The sequence below is a fragment of the Lipomyces japonicus genome (genome assembly GCF_038497905.1).
Source record: "Lipomyces japonicus strain CBS 7319 unplaced genomic scaffold V1514scaffold_12, whole genome shotgun sequence".
Classification (NCBI taxonomy): Eukaryota; Fungi; Ascomycota; class Lipomycetes; order Lipomycetales; family Lipomycetaceae; genus Lipomyces; species Lipomyces japonicus.
Window position 1 is genome coordinate 230,152 of NW_027117824.1, and position 17,494 is coordinate 247,645.

A 17,494-nucleotide genomic window follows, 5' to 3' on the forward strand; every position below is an offset into this window, starting at 1 on the left:
CAATGCGGATTTGATTTGGCCTGATGTTCTCTGCCCGTTTCACGAAATTCCGCAGTAGAACCGAGATCCAAGCTTGTACTAGAAGCGGTTACACAACACGAGCAGCGATGAATGCAATTAAGCTACAGGTATTGGATTTTTGCAGAATTGATGACAACTAATCGGACCACGCACGGCTTGCTAACTTGATTTGTGTGCAGCGCAAGTTTCCTGACCTGAAACAGGAGGACATATTCCAGCTGATTAGCAATTTCCAGTAAGCAACGCAAGCACCGCCATTGAATATAACGTCGGTCACAGGGATGAGCTAACATGCAGTCTGACAGGCGGATTGACATTGAGGATCGAGGGTACGTGGACAAGCAAACAATTGTCAAGGCCGTGCAAGACTCTGGCGAGAACGCCAGTTACGATGAGATTAGGGAAACGCTCAAGGACGTTGGCGTGGATGCCAGTGGCCGGGTTGAACTTGATGACTATGTTGAATTGATTTCGAAGCTGCGGGCCGGCACGTCGAGAAATGATCTTGTGGTCAAGAAGTCAAAGATCATTGTGGCCGGTTCCACGTCTGGCGTGACGCACACGATTAATGACGAGGAAAGGTCCGAGTTTACGAATCATATTAATTCCGTGTTGGCCGGTGATGTTGATATCGGTGATCGGCTACCGTTTCCGACCGATACGTTCCAGATCTTTGATGAGTGCAAGGATGGATTGGTATTGTCGAAACTTATCAACGACTCCGTGCCGGATACGATCGATGAGCGGGTGCTTAACAAGGCCAAGCCGGGCAAGAGATTGAACAATTTTACAATGACGGAAAATGCAAACATCGTGATTAACTCCGCCAAGGCCATTGGCTGTGTCGTGGTCAATGTGCACGCGGAAGACATTATCGATGGCAAGGAACATTTGATTTTGGGACTCATTTGGCAAATAATTCGCCGCGGACTACTGGGAAAGATTGACATCAAGCATCATCCGGAACTGTATCGCTTGTTGGAAGAGGACGAAACCTTGGAACAGTTTTTGCGCCTGCCCCCGGAGCAAATCCTGCTTAGATGGTTTAATTACCATCTTAAGGCTGCCAATTGGCCGCGCCGGGTGAACAATTTTTCCAAAGACGTGGCTGATGGCGAGAATTATACGGTGTTGCTGAATCAGCTCAAGCCAGACGTTTGCTCTCGCTTGCCGTTGCAGGCCACGGATTTGTTGAAACGGGCCGAGTTGGTATTGCAAAACGCGGAGAAGATTGGTTGCAGAAAATATTTGACGCCGACCGCGCTTGTGGCTGGCAATCCGAAATTGAACCTGGCGTTTGTGGCCCACTTATTTAACACGCACCCTGGATTGGAACCGTTCGCGGAAGAGGAAAAGCCGGAAATTGAAGAATTTGACGCTGAGGGTGAGCGTGAGGCCCGCGTGTTTACGTTGTGGCTTAACAGTTTGGACGTTGACCCGGCGGTGGTAAACTTGTTTGAAGATGTGCGGGACGGAGTCGTGCTGCTGCAAGCGTTCGACAAGGTTATTCCTGGCTCGGTCAACCTGCGGCATGTTAACAAGCGACCGCAACACGGCGGCGAGTTATCCCGGTTTAAGGCGGTTGAGAACACCAACTATGCGGTTGACATTGGCAAGCAAAACCGGTTTTCGCTGGTTGGCATTCAAGGTGCGGATATTACTGACGGGCAACGCACGCTTACGCTGGGATTAGTATGGCAGCTCATGCGCCGGAACATTGTCGACACTCTAAAGAGCTTATCTAAAGGTGGCAGGGACTTGACCGATTCCGATATTTTGCGATGGGCTCAGGATACGGTCAAGAAGGGCGGCCGGTCATCGACCGTGCGATCACTCAAGGATCCCTCATTAGCTTCCGGAATATTTTTGCTTGATGTTCTGCATGGAATAAAACCAGGATATGTGGATTATGACATTGTCACGCCTGGTGTGACTGACGAGGATAAGTATTCGAATGCCAGGTTGGCCATTTCGATCGCCAGAAAATTGGGTGCCTTGATTTGGCTTGTGCCTGAAGATATTAATGAGGTTAGGTCAAGATTAATCCTGACGTTTATTGGATCTTTAATGTCGCTACAACTTTCTGGTGCGGTTTAAATTTTTTTTTTTTTTTTTTTTTTTTTTTTGATTTTATTGTTCGTTTACATAGGCCTAGTTCGGGTGGTCTATTTTTTTTTAACAAGTTTTGATTGAAGCATTTGGTTTTTGGTTTTTGGTTTTGCTTTTATTTATTTTTTTTCTTTTTTCGTTTTGTTAATAAAACGTTTTGTATTATCGTCTGCTTAAGTTTTATCATATATATATATAGTCAATCCTCTTAGATTAACCGGATGCATTTTTAGATGCTTCCTTAATATCTGAGCGTTGCTTGATTAATTTTAAAATTCGGTCACCCTTTTCCGTGCCCAAATTTTTGAATCCTTCAATCACGCCTTCACGATCGAGCTTGCCCATCTCTTGACTCATTTTAAACTTGCCACTGATATGAGTAATCGAAATCTCAATGCCGATAATATTTGTCTTTAATAATTCAATAAATCGTTCAGGTGATTCAGATACGGTCCAGGGCGCGTTTGGCTTGCCATCAAACCCCATGATTGAGGTCTCAGCAAGCAAGGACAAGTCCGAAATTTGCTTGTTTAAAAAATTTGAAGTTTCAGCCGATTTAGAATTAACCCAGATCGTGGCCTTGCCATAGACTTGCACGGCAGCGTAATTCCAAGTCGGCACGACCTTGCCCGTGGTAGGCTTAGTTTCGGTATAAAACTTGGGAGTCACGTAAGAATGATCAGAACCCGTGAAAAGGACAAGCACGTCTTGTTCCAATGTTGTTGATGACGAGGACGTAATGGATTCGATCAACGCCTTGGCCTGAGGGTTTTGCTTGGCCATGTGCCCGCGCAAGCGCCCCTTGACTTTCCCGTCGTCGTCATCGTTTTGTGATGGCGGCTCGATAATGTCGAGGACCCAGGGAACGTGACTTGCTTGAATTAACGGATAAGAAGGTGATGCGATGGCCGTGGTGAGCACGCCGAGCGGGTTTTGTTTAATGAACTCGAGCAACGCCTCGGTTGATTTTTCGACGTGAGCAGCCGGTAGGTACATTTTAAACAAAATAATAAACTCTGAACCAATATCGTACTGAGGGAAAAGAAGTAGATTTTATTTAGTATACAACTACACAACCGTCAATGAGTCTTATCGCCGTTTACTTTTTGAACAGAGTCACGATTGCTTAAACGGGATAATTGTTCCCCGGGTTGCGCCCCCTGAAAATTCATATACCATACATAACTACAAACATTAGTATTATTGATAGGCTCATTGGTCAGATTTTCTGTGGTTTCAAATACATATATAAATATCTTGTACGTCATGAAAATGTATACATAACACATGCTTGGTTATTGGCATATATAATATTGAGTCATCTTCACATGCTCGTGCCTTTGCTTGCTCTTGGTTTTACTCAGCGCCTCAATTGAGAAGAGTTAAAAGGGCCTTGCAAATATTATTATTATGGCACATTGAAACAATACCATGACCGTAAGTATTCCCATCGTTTTTATTTGGTATTTTACGTACGCCTGTATAGCACTTCAAATTTAATCATTGCGATGAGCCGAATGTAGAAACCAAAGCAATTAGTCATTCATGACATACCAAACCCGCGTCGCGTGGTGGCTCGTAAATTTTAACGATTACATTACACAACGTTCGTCAATCAAAGCTCATTTTCCTTGACTCGGGTCAGTCGATGATTCAACAAAACATATATAGATTATAAACAAGGAGGAAGATTTATATAAATGACACGGAAGGGTAAGCAAAATGAGCACGACAAGACAACGGCATCGCGGCAATCATCGACATTGTCATTCAAGAGATTGAAAACACTGGATGCACGCACGATCTTGACGGACACGGCCGATGCATGCGTGCGGGATGGCAAACTCGACGTGACCGCGTTTGTGCAATCTCGCAAGGCAGAGATTCAAAATATTACTGCTGCCATGCGACGATCAAAGTATGATGAGAATTTGTTTTTGGTCCTTAACTGGTGGTAAGACGAAGTTTTGTTTAACGGATTTATTTTTGATTCAGGACGATTCAGAAGCAGCAAACTTTTCAAGCTGTGCCGCGATCACTGCGTCGGCGGGCAGCCAGTCATCATGTTAGGTTTCTACCTCCACGATACCGCAAGCAGGGCGAAAAGGACATTCGAGACGCGGCCGCGGTTGCTGCCGCGTCCAACGGCGGCGACAGCAGCATTCGCAAAAAAAAAAAGAAATTTCGGTTGAACACGACACGGTTGCGGTTGCGGCGATCGACTGCGTTGCGGTTGCGAAGAATAGCATTGTCTACGGCGGCAGGTCGCCGAAACGTGAACAATAAACGCAGGCGCCGCGGCAACCCGGTTGGCTTTAACGAATTTGCAGACCCACCAGCAATTGGCAACGGCGCCGCGCGGGGCAAGTTTCAGCGCCGGCAACGGGACAAGACGTGGTTGCCGACTCATCTGTGGCATGCCAAGCGGGCACACATGACGACCAGGTGGGGGTTTGCCATCCCGTCTCACCCGAACGACAAAGTTTTCCGGCCCACGCATCGGCACAGTTCTCAAGCAGCCGTAGGAGGCAACGCGGTTGGGTTCGACACGTCGTATGAGGCCACCATGATTGTGTTTGCATTGGCGAAGGACTTGGCATATCGCATAAACTTGTTGACGAGAGGCGCGTTTGGCATCGTGCCTGGCTTTTTGCCCGGTAACTCCCTGTTTGAAGGATTTGTGTTTGACGATCGTGGATTGATTGGCACGGCTATGATTTGTACTAGCGACGGCTTAGAGGAGCGGTTAAGTCTGAAATTGCCGTCAGGGGACGAATGTATGAAATTAATATTGCGCGTGCATCCGTCAATTTTCGTTCGAACGTGGAACGCCATTCAGTCGTTTCCAGCGCTAAATGAAAAATCTGTTGACCAGTTCATTATAATTGATTGCCGATACACGATCGGCTCGATCGATTTAATAGGACCTAGGGCGTTGTCCGTGCTGGCACTGAATTTGAGGTGCAATTTTGAACGCAAGGGCTTCAAAAGCCCATATGATTTGGAGCATGCAAGTTCGTTGCATAACATAGCCACAGGCTTAGCTTCTGTGGGAAACCCGATTGCGCTGGTGCCTGGCTCGAATGCGCAATTAACGTTTTTAGACCCTCGCACAGTGCACGTGTGGAAGCATCGTCGCAAAGTTGGCAAGGCGGCTTCTATTGTGGGCGTTGATCCCAACCAGGCCAATATAAACATTTATTCGACATTTTCGACCGCGACCGCGTCGCGTTTATCGACGCCGGCCAGCATCTTTGTGGTAGATGATTTGCAAGTATCCGTGGAACATTGGAAGCGCGCGTTCCTGAGAAGGAAACTGCGGGAGCGGAACAGAAGAGTTAAAGACGGCAACACATATCATCAGCCGGGTGAAGTAGAGTATACGTTTGAAGACGACGTGCGCATTCCCGGGTTACTGATGCGGCGGGATAACGGCGGCATCACGTTGTTGCTGCCATGGCAATGGGTCAAAATTTTTTACGACGCTTTGATTGGACCCGGCAAAGCGATATTTGGTGGCTTGGAACAGTATCATCAAATCATGACCGAGCGCATGCTGCCATATTTCCCAGATGATTTCCCCGGCACGGATGAAGGTGATGCCGAGGAACAACGCAAGGCTGCGGAGAGGCAGGCCAAGTGGGAAGCCAAGCCGAAGGGCAAGCGCGCGAGTTACGAGTCGCTGTATCTTCACAACGGCGATGTTAAGGGTGAGGTTGGAAATCCGTTTGCATGCGACTGGCAGGTTTTATTTAAGCACGATAATGACGGTGACGGCGAGCATCAGCAACAACACCTGCCGAGATGGACTTTGGTGCCACATTACACGCTGGCCAGGTCTGCAGATTATTATAATGGCTTAGTGCAGGTCAAAGTTATCATGATTTCGCGTGGCGTGCCGGCGCCGAGATCACGCGTTTACGCGATTCCGGCCGACATGCAGAAGCAGTGGCAGCCACGACAGTCTAAACGGAAACGTGAAGCAATCGTGCCCGGCAGTGATGATTATCCTTCGTGCCCGTCACGGCAACATTTAATTGGCTTTGTTACGTCAGGCATGTTTAATCTTACTGAGGGCAGAGGTGCTGGTGTTGGTGCGGTGGTAGCAACCAAGATCAAGCAGGACGCGTACGTGGTTGTGCGCAACGTGGGCGAGACGGTCGCCTACCTTGCCATAATGAAGGTGTACAAATGATTAATAATGCATGTATATACATATATATATCTTTTTTTTTTTTTTCATTTATTTTGTTCCCCGGCCCTTATTTTACCGTTTCATGAATGACTGCGAGAATGAATCTGGCATCGGGTACGATCAAGAGTTCGCGGTTACCAGTGCGCAAACGTAGAAGTTTTATACCGTCCTGCAAGTTTTGCCAGCGACGAAAGCCAAAAAAAAATAAGAGATTATCCATATGAGTTACATTTTGTACAAAATACCGAACAGAAATTTCGGTTTGAAAAAAAAAAGGACAAAAAGAAGGGGGGAACAGTTATACCTGGTCATCAAATATGTCGACCGCGACTTGATTTGCATGCCGCACAAGGTCGACGCAGGTTTGCGCATATTTGGCCGCCAGTTCATTGTCTTCACCAAGTTTGTTATCGTCGTTAATTTCATTCCATGTTGACGATGACGACGACGACGATGACGATGAACGGGAACGGACGACGACGCCATGTTGATCCAAATCAATCACAATCACGCCGCGCACGTCGTGTTTGGCACTGATACGCTCCAAGATAGAATCGATCTCGTCGCGCTTGACATTCGAACTTGATTGCAATAAAGCCGGTGATGATGATGAAAACGTGGTTTGAGTTGTAATAGCTGCTGCTGCGGTTGGAATTAGCGACATTTTGTTGTGCTTTGATGATTGAAAACTGCGGAGTACTTTGAATTCGAGAGCAAAGACATATTTGTGTTTACATAATCCGTTACTAACATGAAAGTTTAATAGAGATACAGTTTTCAAATTTTTAATTACCAAACGGACAAAACTTTTGTTCAAAATAAAATACATTATCGCATCAAAAAAATCTGCGAATGTGGGTTAACAGACGACGTGGCCGTGACCGAAATTTGCAACTCTCTTGGGTTTTGCGGTCGTTTTTGGAACGAGATTTGCCCGTCCAATGACTTTGCACCGTCGGCCAGGGCAACTTGTTTGTTGAACAAGATCACTGCCGACCGCCAATGCGTAGGTTTACCAAATGGTCCGGTAGTGAATGCGAGCGAGCCGTTTCCGGGGTTGAATGACTCGGCTCTTGCGTTTTCGGGCACTGATTCGGTAGCGGACCGAGTGAAAAAAGAGTCAAAATACACCAGGATGCCGTCGACTGCATTATTATTAGTAGCAGCGGCATCATGTAGTGGCAGGGAAAAAGGAGCACTAAAATCAAGGTCGGCGATGGTGACGGAATGGAGCGGGAACGACTTGAACGTGACCGGCGGGCCAGCCAGGGATTCAGGCGTGAGCGAGTCAATCAGGACGTCGTCGTAGATGTTTGCCTTCATGGCGGTCATTTTAAACCCATACACGTCATTCCAGAAATGCACTTTATCGTTAACATATTCGGAACCTGCCCGTAACGGTGCTGCTAGCAGCCTGATTTCAGAAGGGATCAGCAGGCCGCCGGGGGCCAGGTACTTGTCCCTCGCCGTCAGGACGGAATCCAGCATGGCTTCGTATAGTAACGCGTACCCCATCCATTCTGACACGATAATGTCAACCTGCTGAACCGGTAATACCACGTCTTCGATCTTGCCACGCACGCACTCAATCACGTCGGCCAGCCCGTTTTCGTGCACGTTAGCGATGGCCCTGTGGATAATGTCGGAGTTGTCGACCGCGATCACTTTGGCCGCGCCAGCCCTGGCAGCAAACATGGACAACACGCCAGTACCACAGCCAACGTCAAGCACGGTCTTGCCGGCAAACACATCCTTGTTTTGATAAACAAAGTCGCGGTATGCGTCCGTGCGAATCGTGTCCTTAAGCATGGTTTCATGAATATCGTTGTACGAGTAGGATTCAAAGTAGTGAGAATCATTGTCAACTACTGATTTAGCTGACAACACCGAGCTCGCGTCGTCGTCACTGTCGTCATTGTCGTCGACCACGTCCTTGACATTAGCGCCAATGACTGATTTGACCATGTCCTTGTACTGATCAAACTCTAACCGCAGCGCATCAAGCTGGCGACGCAACTCAATATCTCCACTGCCACGTGAATCATTTTCGTCATCATCATCTTCGAGATCAAACAAGACCGCGTCGTCCTCCAGGACCGGCTTCATAAACTCGTCCCCTTGCAAAAATTTATCCCTGCTGACCGCAATCGCAGCCACGTCCAGCTGCCGGCCAGATGCCACCTCAGCACGAACATAGTTCACAAGTTTGATCCTGCCAAAGAAATCGAGCCGCAAGTCACGGGCGATACATGCAAAGTCGAACCCGTGGTCCTGCGCAGCATGAGCAAACACTTGCGCCGCGGACGAGAACAGGCGCGGGCAAAACAGGCACACGGCATCGGTGCGATCGTCAAGCGTGCCCTCTGAAGCTGCATCAAGTTCGTTCACAAGATCTGACGCATCTGATTCAGAGTCCGAGTTCATTTTGCAAATAAGTAGCAGCAATAGGTAGGAGGCCGAGGAAAATGAAAATTTCCCCGGGGACAATTAAAATCGATAAAGCTTAACTTGGTGTCACGTGCCGGATAGCGTGCCTCATCGTGGCTGTGGCGGCGCTTCCGAGCAGGATTGTGACTCAACCGGCGCTAGCGCCCACCTCCTGTGACTCATTTCGTGACTGGGATGTGACTGGGACGGGGGCGGCGCCTTTTTTTTTTTCGTCGACCCGAGAACAGGAAGAGAGAGAAAGTGGGCCCCGAAAACTAAAGGCAACGAAATATCAGCACCGGCTTTATTACTCCAGCTTTCAACCTTCTCGTACTTCTGATACACGACAGCCGTGAGAGTGCAAATGGACCAGTTGCCATCGTCGTTGTCGCAGCAGCAGCAGCAGCAGCAGAACGACCAACTGCTGCAATCAGGCCCCGATGACCCGCTGGCATCGAAAGTGTGGAAGCTGTATTCCAAAGCCCGGCTAGCCCTGCCCGACCAGGAGCGTGTCGAGAATTTGTCATGGCGAATGATGGCCATGAGTCTGAGGAAAGAACGCCTGTAAGTGGGACCGGCAAAATAAAAAAAACCAAATGTGATTTTTGGAATGTTGTTTGTTGACTGACGTTTCGGTAGAAAGCAATCATCATCCTCGGTAGACGTGACAACAAACTCCGAAGTGGTGTCGCCAACATCAGTACCTTCAGTACCGGCAGACCACACCACGCCGGCGTCATCGTCTTCATTTATCGACGACATCATGTCCGAGCCGTCGCACGCGACGTCGTCCGCGATCCCGATTTCCCGCGGATTCCCGCTGGCATCGGTCGGCCCCATCGAAGACATCGGGGTCGATCTCGACGATGATTCTGCCTTACTTGAGCTTGCCGTCTCATTTGATACCAAGAAGCGGCCTGCACCGGAATATGGCTTCGATGACGTGCAATCGCCGTTCGCGTTCCCGCCAGACTCGGCCAGCATCACGAACAATTTCAGCTCGAGCATCACGAACAGCAGTCATACCAACAACAGTCAATTCCCTTTGTATGCGCAAGCGGGCCAGTCACTGGCGTCGTCAGTCACGTCTCAGGACCTGTACTCGCCACCGCCTTCCGGGCCTCACTCTACAGTATCGACCCCGCATGCGGTTTCCGAATCCCGCGACTCACTGTTTTTCGATCCGGCACCGAATCGCCGGTTCGCGCCTGCCACTCGGCCTACGTCCATGTTATCACATTCGTTTTCGTTCGGCGCAGCGCCGCACGAGTCGTCATCGTCGATTAATGGCACCGGTGCCGGTGACGGCGCCTTCAGCTTCTCTCACATGCCAAACAGCGTCGGATCCACGTCTTTTTTCCCAGAGGAAGAAGCCGCCGCCAGTTTTGTCGATCCGCAACAAGTCCTGCTCGGAAAGTCCCTGCCTGATCATCATCGTGCACTCAGCGGCGGCGCAGGTGGCGTCGCTGGCTTGTTTCAATTTATGGATACCACTGCTGATGACATTACAAACTCAGATTTTTTAAATACCGATTACTCGTCGCCACATTATCAAACCAACAATCATCATACTCAACAGCAACAACAGCAACAGCATCAATTTGCGGCTTCGGCTCCGTTTTCACCACCACAATGGTCCCATCAGCCAATAATACCACAAAATTCGTCGGTCGGTGCCGCTGCTTCGTTGGACTCTTTCGGTCGCAAGCAAAAAATTGCTCGCACTGCGTCTTCCACATCATCATCGTCGTCTCTTCTGCACCAGAACTTGGCCAGGCGCATGCACTCCAATCCCGCGACTCCACCTGAACAATTCTCGCCAGCAGAAACTATCCATTCTCCCAACGCAACCACATCAACCACTACGCCATCACCAATCTCTACTTCAGCACCAAACTCGACATTGACAAGCGCGCGCACGCCGTCCTCCTCCACAACAACAACGTCTAACTCGTCCGCGTCCTTGTCTTTGTCCATGACCGTCGCGGCCGCAAACTCACCGTCGTCCACGATTCAGCTGGCCAACGGTGCCAACAATAATGGTGGTCAACCGACAACTTGCACGAATTGCCACACGCAAACCACGCCGTTGTGGCGCAGGGATCCAGATGGGCAACCGCTGTGCAACGCTTGCGGCCTGTTTTTGAAACTGCACGGCGTCGTGCGCCCGTTGTCGCTCAAAACTGACGTGATTAAAAAGCGCAATCGCGGCGGTGCCACCGGTCCCGGAGGTTCTTCTGCTGCGTCTGCTACTACATCCAGTGCGACTGCTAGCCAGACTACTCGGCCGACATCTAAGAAATCTTCACGCAAGAACTCGGTCGTTACTCCTGCACCGACTTCTAATACTTCGCCTGCAAGCAGTTCTACACTGAGTTCGTCACTCACGTCGTCACTCAGTCAACAACCAACATCAATTGCTGCCAAGCCGTCACCAATCTCACCGGATGATCATGGTGAGCCTAACAAGGCTAATAACAACAACAAACCAAACAGCAACAGCAGCATCAACACCAACAACAACAACAACAACAACAACAACAACAACAATAATAATAATAATAATAATAATAATAATAATAGCAATAATAATAGTAATTCTTCAATCGCTTCTTCGGGTAACGGCAATCAATGGGAATGGCTTACAATGTCCTTATAATCTTGTACATTTTTACTGCATATGGATCTCCTCTTTTTTTCTAATCTTTTCATCTCTTTTTTTTTTTTTTTGATATTAATATTTCTTATTGGTGTTAATTGTTTTTGTTTCTATATTGTTTTACTCTGTTTTTAAGTGGGTTTCTTTGGCTCTGTTAAATTTTTTTTATTTTGGGTAGATTGGCAATTTTCTTCTACATATTTATGTAACGTTATATATATAATGCATCCTATGTTTTTTTTTTTTTACAATCCTTACAAAATATCTTTTTTTCCTGTTCGTCTGTACATTTACACTTATATTCGTCTACTATTCATATGTCTTCCGTCGCCATCCATCTGGCGCGGTTTTGTCACTCACCAACTCGATCGTGGGGAAATAATGCCGGTTTGACTTGATCGACGATGCAAACGGCATGTTTTCAAACGTGACGATGCGCAATCGCAAGTACGTGTTATCAGGCATGCCCACCACAGCTTTCAAAAAGCTGTCCAGGTCCGGCGTGGCCACGCCGTTCACGTGGGTCAAGAAATACGTGGGCGCGACGCCGTACTGGTACGCGGGCGAGCCATGCATGCGGCCGGACACGTACACGCCGGAATGCAAGTTTTTGATCTGCTGCCGCACGGCGTGATGAGGTTCGTGCAATACGGCACCGCACCAAATCACGACCCGGTCGGTTTCAATGTCGGTTGTGGGCACGGTCGACACGCGCAGGCTGATTTGCCGGCGCCCGCGCACAACGGTCAGGTCGAGCATCCAGTTGTCCTTGCCGGACGCGTTCGCGCATGCCGCGTCAAGTTCCGAGATGCGGGTCAATGTCGTACCGTTAACGGCCAATATCACGTCGCCTTCTTGCAAGCCTTCTTGATTTTGCTGTGATTGCCTGAGCTTGTTGTGACCGCGCTTGTGATCTTTGTCGGCAGGGCCGGACACGGTGGATGCGGTCAGCTTGCGGACGGCAAATAGCTGGTGCCGATCGTCGTTAGCCTGTTCGACCTTGCGGATCCACGCATCTGTGACGCCGCGGATGCGGGCCTGGTTCATTTGCAGCACGCACAGGTCGGCGTCGAGAATGCGAACCACGGGTGCGGTCACGCCGGCTCGCAGCTGAGCCAGCACGGCACTGACGCCTACCGTACTGATGCCGGCTCGGTACTCCACGTCCCTGCCATTGCTGGCATGCCGTTCTCCCAGGTACGTCAGCCATAACGCGTCGACAACGCCGTCCGTGCCCACCAACACGCCAGACCCGCACTGCGATCCCAGCACGGTGTCGACCGCAATCACGTCCACGTTCGTGACCCGATACCGTGGTGTCACGTTGTTGGCCGGCGCGGTTTTGGTCGTCACGTCGGTCACGTTCGTTGGTGCCACAACCATGCGCATGTTTTGGTTGAATCCCATGAAAATGGTCGACGTGTTGCGTTCCAACTCATGACCGCGCAGCTCGGCGGTCTCGATCGGTGCGTCGACCAAGTTGGGATCATATGAGACCACGGCCCATCCTTGCGTCGGATGTAAAAAGTTTACCTTGCCCGGAACCATGATCGAGTCCGCCACGGTAATAACCACGTCACACAGATCATAGGGCACAATGCTACGTGCAACCACGACTAATCCGCGGTCGGCATCAACCACTAACCCCTGGCCGACCTTGCCCGATCGTGGGAAGCCGTCAATCTTTAAAGGAATCAGGCATGTCACTTTCACGAAACTGCGTATTAACTTGCGAGCCTGGCCAATATCGGTCCGGCGAACTTCTGTAAACCTGGCTGATTGCGGCCTCAGTTGCTCAGCTGGCAGGGAATCACCTAGTTGAGTAAAATCCCACAATCCCGTCTTGTCGTTGCGCATGGCCATGCGGAAAGTACTGGCCCAATGCCGGTCAATGTACACAATGCTAATATTTTGACTATGCATGTCCTGCACGTTGCGGCACGAGGCAACCACCCATTGCCGGTCACGAATTTTTTTCATGGCGCTTATAAACGTATCCAGATCTGGCGTTGGATCGTCATCCAGACTTTCGAGTATCCAGCCTCTGTCTCGATCCAACCGGAAAGAGCCCGATGGCTCAGAAATGTACACGCCCTTGGCTGGAATCACGAACTGCCGGGCAAGCTGGTAACTCACATTGTGGAAACAAGCACCAGCAACTTCCACGTATCGGTCTGGCGTGATGGCGTGCAAATCACCGACCGTGATGGTAACATTTACGTTTTGACCGCCGCGCTGGACCACGACAGCGATTTCGGAAGACACGGTCGAATCCAAAACCTCGTCCAGTCGAATAAATTTTGTAACATGCTCGCCATTAACACTCACTAAGCAATCACCTTCCTATTTGAAATAAATAACCAAACGTAAATCCTCACTTAAACTAACGCACGTACCTCAATTAATCCATCAGATGGGCCCTCAGGCAATACGGTTTCAGCTACGAGCATGCCAATGCCATCAGGAAACTCCTTCCGGATTGCGTATTCGATTTCCGGTGTCAACCCTAGCCGCCGACACTCATCAAATGGCTTTAACAACCATTGGATCTGGATAGTGCCTCTCGTTATTGGCGTGTCATCCTGCACGCACCGCAGCGCCCGCAGGCCACGGTATAATGGCAGGAAATAATCTGTCGATGACTCGCTGCTACCGCCAGCCTGAATCGCGACTGCATGACCGTCAATATTAACCACCGGTGAACCACTAGACCCGCCGCTGGCACTGGCTGCAGCCTGAATATACTCCGTGTTGAAATCATTGTACGACAGGTCACCATAATCCGGCGCGTTTCGATCCAGTCGAGATATAAATCCGGATAAAATGCTGAGTTTTTCACCAGCGTCGTTACCAATCACGCGAATCTCGGCTCCCACTCTTGCTAGTTCTGGTCTCAAATCGAGCGCGGTGACTGGCATGTACTTGATGTCAGCCGGGTTAAACCGTAATATACCAAAATCGTGCACGGGGTCGCGATATATTGGTTGCACGTCACACTTCAGGCAAGAGTTAGCAAACAACAATGAAAAGCAAAATGACAGGTCTCATTACCTCTTCGTGATTATCAAACACTGCAAATCCAGTAAATGGACCGGCACCAACCACATGTCTAAAACTAAGTGTTAATGGCATTTACCAACAATCTTTCATGAAACGCGTACCTGTTTGTCATGATTAATCCGCGCTCAGCATCGACCACGAATCCGGTCGCTTCTGAAACCAATGCCGGTTCACAGTCGAAGCTTGCAATCTGAGCAAACCGGATCGACACAACACTGCGAACAACTTTTTCAATCGTACGTTGCCATTCGACAGAGTCACCTACAGATTGGATCGGGATGAGTTCCGCTGCCCCTGACGCTGCTGCTGCTGCTGCTGCTGCTGGCGACGCCGGTTCTAATCCTGATCCTGATCTTGCTGGTATAACGGATTGTGACTTTAGTGGTGGCGGTATTGATGGTACGGTTGATATCTGGCTGCTGTTGGGTTTGCGATGACGATGATGAAATCGGTCACTAGGCCCGTTCCATCCATCGACATCTTGCTCGTCTTGGTCACCATCGTCAATAATCTCGCTGTCATTAAGTCCATGTTCTCGGTCGTGCTCATTGTCGTCATTTTCATCATTGTCATCGCCATTGTAATTGTCATTATCGTTTCCGTCGTCGCTGTCGTCGTTAAGCATCTGTTCGTCATCGTCTTCAGCTTGCTCGACATGAACTTCCGGTGAGGCAATCCCGGTTGACGATCGTTTACTCCTCCTCGTTGTCCGACCCGCGCCATTTATTAGTGGCGACGGTGGCGACGAAGCCTTTCTCTTGTGTGATTCCATGTGTTTCAAAAACACTTTATGGGTATAATGAAGCAAGCAAAAGAAAATCTCGTCTGGAAATTTGTAATTTTTTCGCTGCTCTTTAATACGTGCGGCGGCTCATAACCGTCGCGGTGCTCGAACTTTTTTTTTCCTAGACACTTTCTTTGTTTGCGATCAACAATCGTTGCGTTAACAGATCAAGATGAAGGTAAAAAAAAAAATAAACACATAAACATAGAGATGTAGCATAATGACTGGGGTTATAGATTGAATCAGTTAGAGATAAACTGCTGACAAACTACGAGGTGTTGGAATTTGTCAACTCGATCAAGCAAAAGCAGAAACGGGCGGCGTCCAAGCATAAGGCCGTGTTCAAGACGGAGAATCTCGAAACCATTGTCCTGGAGGTATGGCACTTGTTACATGGCTTGGATTTATTGTTGTTAACTCATGGCATGGAATTTTGGTTTGCTGGTTTAGTTGCAAGGATATTTGAAGGCAACCCCAGCTGGCAAGCAAAGCCCGGATGACATTCGAAATTTTATTGAACAGATTGCCGAGTACGGATTAGAAAAGGCTGAGCTGCTGCAAATCATTAACGTGGCACCGACTTCGGCTGTCACGTTGCATGCGTTGATTGAAGAATGCGACTCCAGGTTGACGGATGAGCAACGAGATCACATTTTGGAAATCGTGGCTGCGCATTTGCATCCGTCTGAACATCAAGCGGCCGAATAATATCAACACAACCGGATATCTCTTTTATATGACTGCATTTTCGGAGTTTTTTTAAATGTTTGTGTTTTGCATGTCTTGGGTTTGTTTCAACTATTTTTGTTTATGAGTATTTTATTTTATTTACTTTTACTTTTACTTTTCTTTACTTTTCGTCATATATCTGAGCCAAAGTTTCAGCAAACTTGGCTAACAACACATCGTTTTCCTCTTTCGTACCAATCGTGACTCGTAATCCGCCTTCACATCCTGGTTCTTTGCCTCTAAACCTTATAACCACGCCTTTTGTCTGTGCCAGCCGCTCGTACAGCTTAAGCGCAACCGGACTGGATGGCTGGCCGTCGGGCTTGTCTAATACCCTGAACAACAAGAAATTAGCATCGTCGCCGCCAATGAATTCACCCACGCCGCCAATCTTGGCCAGTTCAATCACCAGCCTGTTCCGCTGTTCAAGAATTGCGGCAATGTTTGTCCTCATGGTAGCCAGGCCTGCTGTCGACAGCGCTTTCAACGCGAGCTCGCTGGTGGGTGACGAAATGTTATACGGCGCCTTGACGTTGTTCAAAATCCTGGCCACCGCAGCCGACGCATATGCCACTCCAAGCCGAATGCCAGCCATGCCGAAAGCTTTTGACAAGGTCTGCAAGACCACCAAGTTGTCGTACTTGGTGACCCACGGCGCCAGCGAGCTGCCGTCGGGTGCGAAGTCAATGTATGCCTCGTCCGCGACCACGATGCCGTTCCAGGTCGGATGAGCCAATATCTTTTCCACCACGCCTGGAGAAACGAGGCTGGCGGTTGGGTTGCCGGGCGAGCACAAATACACGAGCGTGATGTCCGGGTCGGCACTCAGTTCGTCCAGCACGGCACCCACGCGCACGGGGAACCCTTTGGTGCCCAATTCAAGATTGACTTTGACAACTTTGACGTCATTAACCTGAGCTGCTACAGCGTACATGCCATACGTGGGCGGGCACGTCAGCAATTTTTGCCTGCCGGGCGCCGCAAAGCACCGGATGAGAGTGTCGATGCATTCGTCAGATCCGACTCCGACATATAAATTTTCAGAAGAAAGTGGTTTCAGCTTAGAAGATAATTGTGATGATGAGGTTAATGGCGCAGTTGACGCATTACGCAGGTCACATATCTTCTGCTTGACTTCTTCTTGGTGAGGATCCGGATACCGATGCAAGCCGGCAATTAAGTCAGAGCTGAAAGTGGGATCCTGAGATACGACGCTGTTTAACACCGAGGGTCCATACGCGTTCTCGTTTGCATCGAGTAGCACACCGGTCTTGTAGTCACTAGTAATACGTCGTCAGTTGCTCGGTTGTCAAGAACTAAAGACTAGAGAAAAAAAAATATATATATATATCTGAATAGGGAAAACGACGTACTCTCTTGCGCAGCGATATGGTTCGAGAACAAGAATGTTGGGCCGCACGAGAGTCCTGAGATTGAACGCTGGTGACGTGCTGTTCACTGCAGTCATCATGATTCAATTGAACAAAAAGGAAGACAATGTTGAGCTGGG

General features: G+C 49.0%; 9 protein-coding genes across 9 annotated transcripts; 4 read left to right on the forward strand and 5 right to left on the reverse strand.

Moving 5' to 3' along the window:
* The first annotated feature begins 42 nt into the window (after positions 1-42).
* Positions 43-2,147, forward strand: V1514DRAFT_328538 (calponin homology domain-containing protein). Its single transcript, XM_066927186.1, has 3 exons — positions 43-128; positions 201-256; positions 327-2,147. The coding sequence occupies exons 1-3, from the start codon at positions 108-110 to the stop codon at positions 2,116-2,118; spliced, it is 1,869 nt and encodes a 622-aa protein (XP_066784287.1). The 5' UTR covers positions 43-107; the 3' UTR covers positions 2,119-2,147.
* Positions 2,148-2,223: 76 nt separating this feature from the next.
* On the reverse strand, positions 2,224-3,191 carry V1514DRAFT_328540 (putative FMN-binding domain-containing protein). Its single transcript, XM_066927187.1, has one exon. It carries the CDS (start codon positions 3,124-3,126, stop codon positions 2,344-2,346), a length of 783 nt encoding a protein of 260 aa, XP_066784288.1. The 5' UTR covers positions 3,127-3,191; the 3' UTR covers positions 2,224-2,343.
* Positions 3,192-3,435: 244 nt separating this feature from the next.
* On the forward strand, positions 3,436-6,405 carry V1514DRAFT_27299 (ribonucleases P/MRP protein subunit POP1-domain-containing protein). Its single transcript, XM_066924830.1, has 4 exons — positions 3,436-3,567; positions 3,654-4,048; positions 4,126-5,259; positions 5,380-6,405. Exons 2-4 carry the CDS (start codon positions 3,831-3,833, stop codon positions 6,323-6,325), a joined length of 2,298 nt encoding a protein of 765 aa, XP_066784289.1. The 5' UTR covers positions 3,436-3,567; positions 3,654-3,830; the 3' UTR covers positions 6,326-6,405.
* A 218-nt stretch (positions 6,406-6,623) lies between these two features.
* Positions 6,624-6,989, reverse strand: V1514DRAFT_319167 (uncharacterized protein; the record flags this gene model as incomplete). Its single annotated transcript, XM_066925924.1, has 1 exon — positions 6,624-6,989. The coding sequence occupies one exon, from the start codon at positions 6,987-6,989 to the stop codon at positions 6,624-6,626; it is 366 nt and encodes a 121-aa protein (XP_066784290.1).
* Positions 6,983-9,013, reverse strand: V1514DRAFT_27480 (S-adenosyl-L-methionine-dependent methyltransferase). The gene has a single exon (XM_066924869.1). It carries the CDS (start codon positions 8,747-8,749, stop codon positions 7,154-7,156), a length of 1,596 nt encoding a protein of 531 aa, XP_066784291.1. The 5' UTR covers positions 8,750-9,013; the 3' UTR covers positions 6,983-7,153.
* On the forward strand, positions 8,934-11,566 carry V1514DRAFT_27302 (uncharacterized protein). Its single transcript, XM_066924831.1, has 2 exons — positions 8,934-9,316; positions 9,392-11,566. Exons 1-2 carry the CDS (start codon positions 9,117-9,119, stop codon positions 11,409-11,411), a joined length of 2,220 nt encoding a protein of 739 aa, XP_066784292.1. The 5' UTR covers positions 8,934-9,116; the 3' UTR covers positions 11,412-11,566.
* V1514DRAFT_27311 (trypsin-like cysteine/serine peptidase domain-containing protein) lies at positions 11,566-15,326 on the reverse strand. The gene is made up of 4 exons (XM_066924832.1): positions 14,573-15,326; positions 14,463-14,520; positions 13,808-14,407; positions 11,566-13,754 (listed from the first exon to the last, which is right to left on the reverse strand). The coding sequence occupies exons 1-4, from the start codon at positions 15,241-15,243 to the stop codon at positions 11,721-11,723; spliced, it is 3,363 nt and encodes a 1,120-aa protein (XP_066784293.1). The 5' UTR covers positions 15,244-15,326; the 3' UTR covers positions 11,566-11,720.
* Positions 15,327-15,385: 59 nt separating this feature from the next.
* Positions 15,386-16,178, forward strand: V1514DRAFT_328551 (RNA polymerase). The gene is made up of 3 exons (XM_066927188.1): positions 15,386-15,433; positions 15,492-15,632; positions 15,706-16,178. The coding sequence occupies exons 1-3, from the start codon at positions 15,428-15,430 to the stop codon at positions 15,961-15,963; spliced, it is 405 nt and encodes a 134-aa protein (XP_066784294.1). The 5' UTR covers positions 15,386-15,427; the 3' UTR covers positions 15,964-16,178.
* On the reverse strand, positions 16,056-17,484 carry V1514DRAFT_328556 (pyridoxal phosphate-dependent transferase). The gene is made up of 2 exons (XM_066927189.1): positions 17,358-17,484; positions 16,056-17,264 (listed from the first exon to the last, which is right to left on the reverse strand). The coding sequence occupies exons 1-2, from the start codon at positions 17,453-17,455 to the stop codon at positions 16,106-16,108; spliced, it is 1,257 nt and encodes a 418-aa protein (XP_066784295.1). The 5' UTR covers positions 17,456-17,484; the 3' UTR covers positions 16,056-16,105.
* Between the last annotated feature and the right edge of the window lie 10 nt (positions 17,485-17,494).